Genomic DNA, 2435 nt, shown 5'->3' with positions numbered 1-2435 from the left:
AGATGATTCGAGCATATATACTAATAGACTTTTTTATATTTCTCTTTTTTTGTATAGATATTCGTAATAGATGATTAAATTGCTTTTTACTTCTTAGAAAAGACCTGCAAACTAGTAAATTCACCCAAAAAAAAAAGGTCCTGGGTGCTAATCTTGGTAGGAAGTTGAAAAAGACAGATACGGCAGCAACTTCAAGTGGAATGTTGAGAGTGCCAAAAAAATAGCACACGAAACTGTGTTTGTTCATGTAAAGCCAAATTTGTGAATTTATGATTTTATTATATTCATAATGAGCACCAATAATAAATTATTATTTTTCCTAAATCTATTCTTTGTGACTGCTGCATGCATGTACATATTTTGTGTTCTGAATGGGATATCACTACAATTACGTATTATATTATTATTTTATTTTCCTTTTATTAAATGTTTCTTTCTCAAAAAGATAAAAAAATATAGTCGTAGCAAGTAGATTTGACTAACTTTTGCTTTATTTGTGCGAATATATTATTTTGCACCGTTGTGCAAAATTTTAGCCAATTGGTTGCCCTTTGACCAAATACTACCTTTTATTTTAAATTGTCTTAAATTTCGGTTTAGGATATAACTTTTAGCTTATAGAATTAATGACACAAATATGTTTTACTCAATGGTTTATGAGGAAAATATGAAACTAACGTTTTCTCATAAGAAACAATTACTTTCTTAATGTTATGACATGAAATATGATCAATATACATGTACGTCTATTATCAAGCTTCTGAACCTTCAGTCTTATGTTTTGTAGGATAATGACAAGAAAAACATCTTAGCTGTTCAAACAATCAGAAACACAATCATGGGATCAACCCTAATGGCCACCACGTCAATACTACTGTGCTCCGGCTTAGCAGCAGTTATCAGCAGTACTTATAGTGTCAAAAAGCCACTTAATGACACTATATATGGGGCACATGGAGAATTCATGGTGGCATTGAAGTACGTAACGCTGCTGGTTCTCTTTCTCTTCTCTTTCATGTGTCATTCTCTATCAATTAGATTCATTAGCCAAGTGAACTATTTGATCAACTGCCCACAAGATTCAACAATTGTGACTTCTACGTATGTGTCGGAGCTTTTAGAGAAGAGTTTCACTCTAAATGCAGCCGGAAATAGGATTTTTTATTCAGCGATCCCGATTGTGCTTTGGATTTTTGGTCCTGTGCTTGTGTTCTTATGTTCGTTGAGCATGGTGCCTATGCTATATAACCTTGACATATTGTTTGGAGATTCGAAGAAAGGAAGGAATGGTGAGATAGCAAATGAGGTTTAACCTGTGGTCTCCTAAATTGTAATTTTGTTGGCATAATTTATTGATATTATTTATGAAACTAACTATATGCGTATAGTTTCATTTCTTATGGATGGATTTGCAATTATAACATTTGTATGGAAGAATCATCACAAAAGATGATAATTAAACTTGACCTCGTCTATGAAATAAATCATTACACTACAAGAATTACTCTATCTATGTTATACTAAGCAATAAACACACACAATGCAAAGTACTCAATGAAGATTATGCTTGAATACACAAACATGCATGGGTATTTATACCCGACTAGAAAGGATCGACATGGGTAATAGTATAATCCAATTTATACCTTTTCGGTGAAAAATACTTTTAGCCCTAGGTAGCTTGGAAAAATGGTTAACATCTTTATTTAGAAAAGTATATGCTACAATCTAAATATTAACTCTTTTATAGGATAATAGTGTTTACCAGCTCTTTCTCTACAGAAGATCATACGGAGCTGTGACACATTAAATGTTCTATCATACATTACCATAGTTTAACAAGGTCAAATTTTGGACCTGTGCGACAATCGATAATCTAGCTCAAGGGTCGAGTAAGCCTAAAAACAGGGACCATAAGAGGTTTGGAGCACTTGTAGATACCTATAGAAAATGTCTAATGTTATATTGCTTTGAAGGATGAAGTGATTACAAATGTAAGATTACTTGGCCTTTGTAACACCCAAAGTTTTGAAGGCCAAGAAAGGAAAGAAAACCCTAACTTTAAGGGGGGGGGGGACTCGGCGAGTCCAACGAAGAACTCGGCGAGTCCAAGCGGGATCCGGGTCGAGGAGTAAGTGACCGACTCGGCGAGTCGGCCAAGGAGACTCGGCGAGTCAGGTCTGTTCGAGGAAAACCCTAAATCTGGGACTTTGGGCGCTATTTAAACTCCTTATTCTCTCCATTAGGGTTCCTTAGAGCCTCCCTCATACAGAAAACGAACCCTAAGCCCCCATTGTTGTGTATTCAAGCTTCCAAGTCATTTTTGGGTGAATTGAAGGAAGAAGAAAGAGGGAAATCATTGAAGTCTCAAGGATTGGCCTTAGATCTGGAGTTTGTGGAACCTTTCTGAGTTATTGAAGGTAATAAGTCGTTTC

General features: G+C 35.2%; 1 protein-coding gene across 1 annotated transcript in view; it reads left to right on the top strand.

The window, feature by feature from the left end:
* Positions 1-1466, top strand: part of LOC111909142 (uncharacterized) — a 2276-nt gene extending 810 nt beyond the window's left edge. The window contains exon 2 of the mRNA XM_023904932.3: positions 788-1466. Within this exon, the coding sequence (XP_023760700.1) occupies positions 788-1312 (525 nt within the window). The 3' untranslated portion in view covers positions 1313-1466. The remainder of the gene's footprint in view (positions 1-787) is intronic.
* The last annotated feature ends 969 nt before the right edge of the window (positions 1467-2435 follow it).

The sequence above is a fragment of the Lactuca sativa genome, chromosome 5 (assembly GCF_002870075.4).
Source record: "Lactuca sativa cultivar Salinas chromosome 5, Lsat_Salinas_v11, whole genome shotgun sequence".
Lineage (NCBI taxonomy): Eukaryota > Viridiplantae > Streptophyta > Magnoliopsida > Asterales > Asteraceae > Lactuca > Lactuca sativa.
Note: the sequence above shows the minus strand (reverse complement) of the source record. Positions and strands in the feature narration are given on the sequence as shown.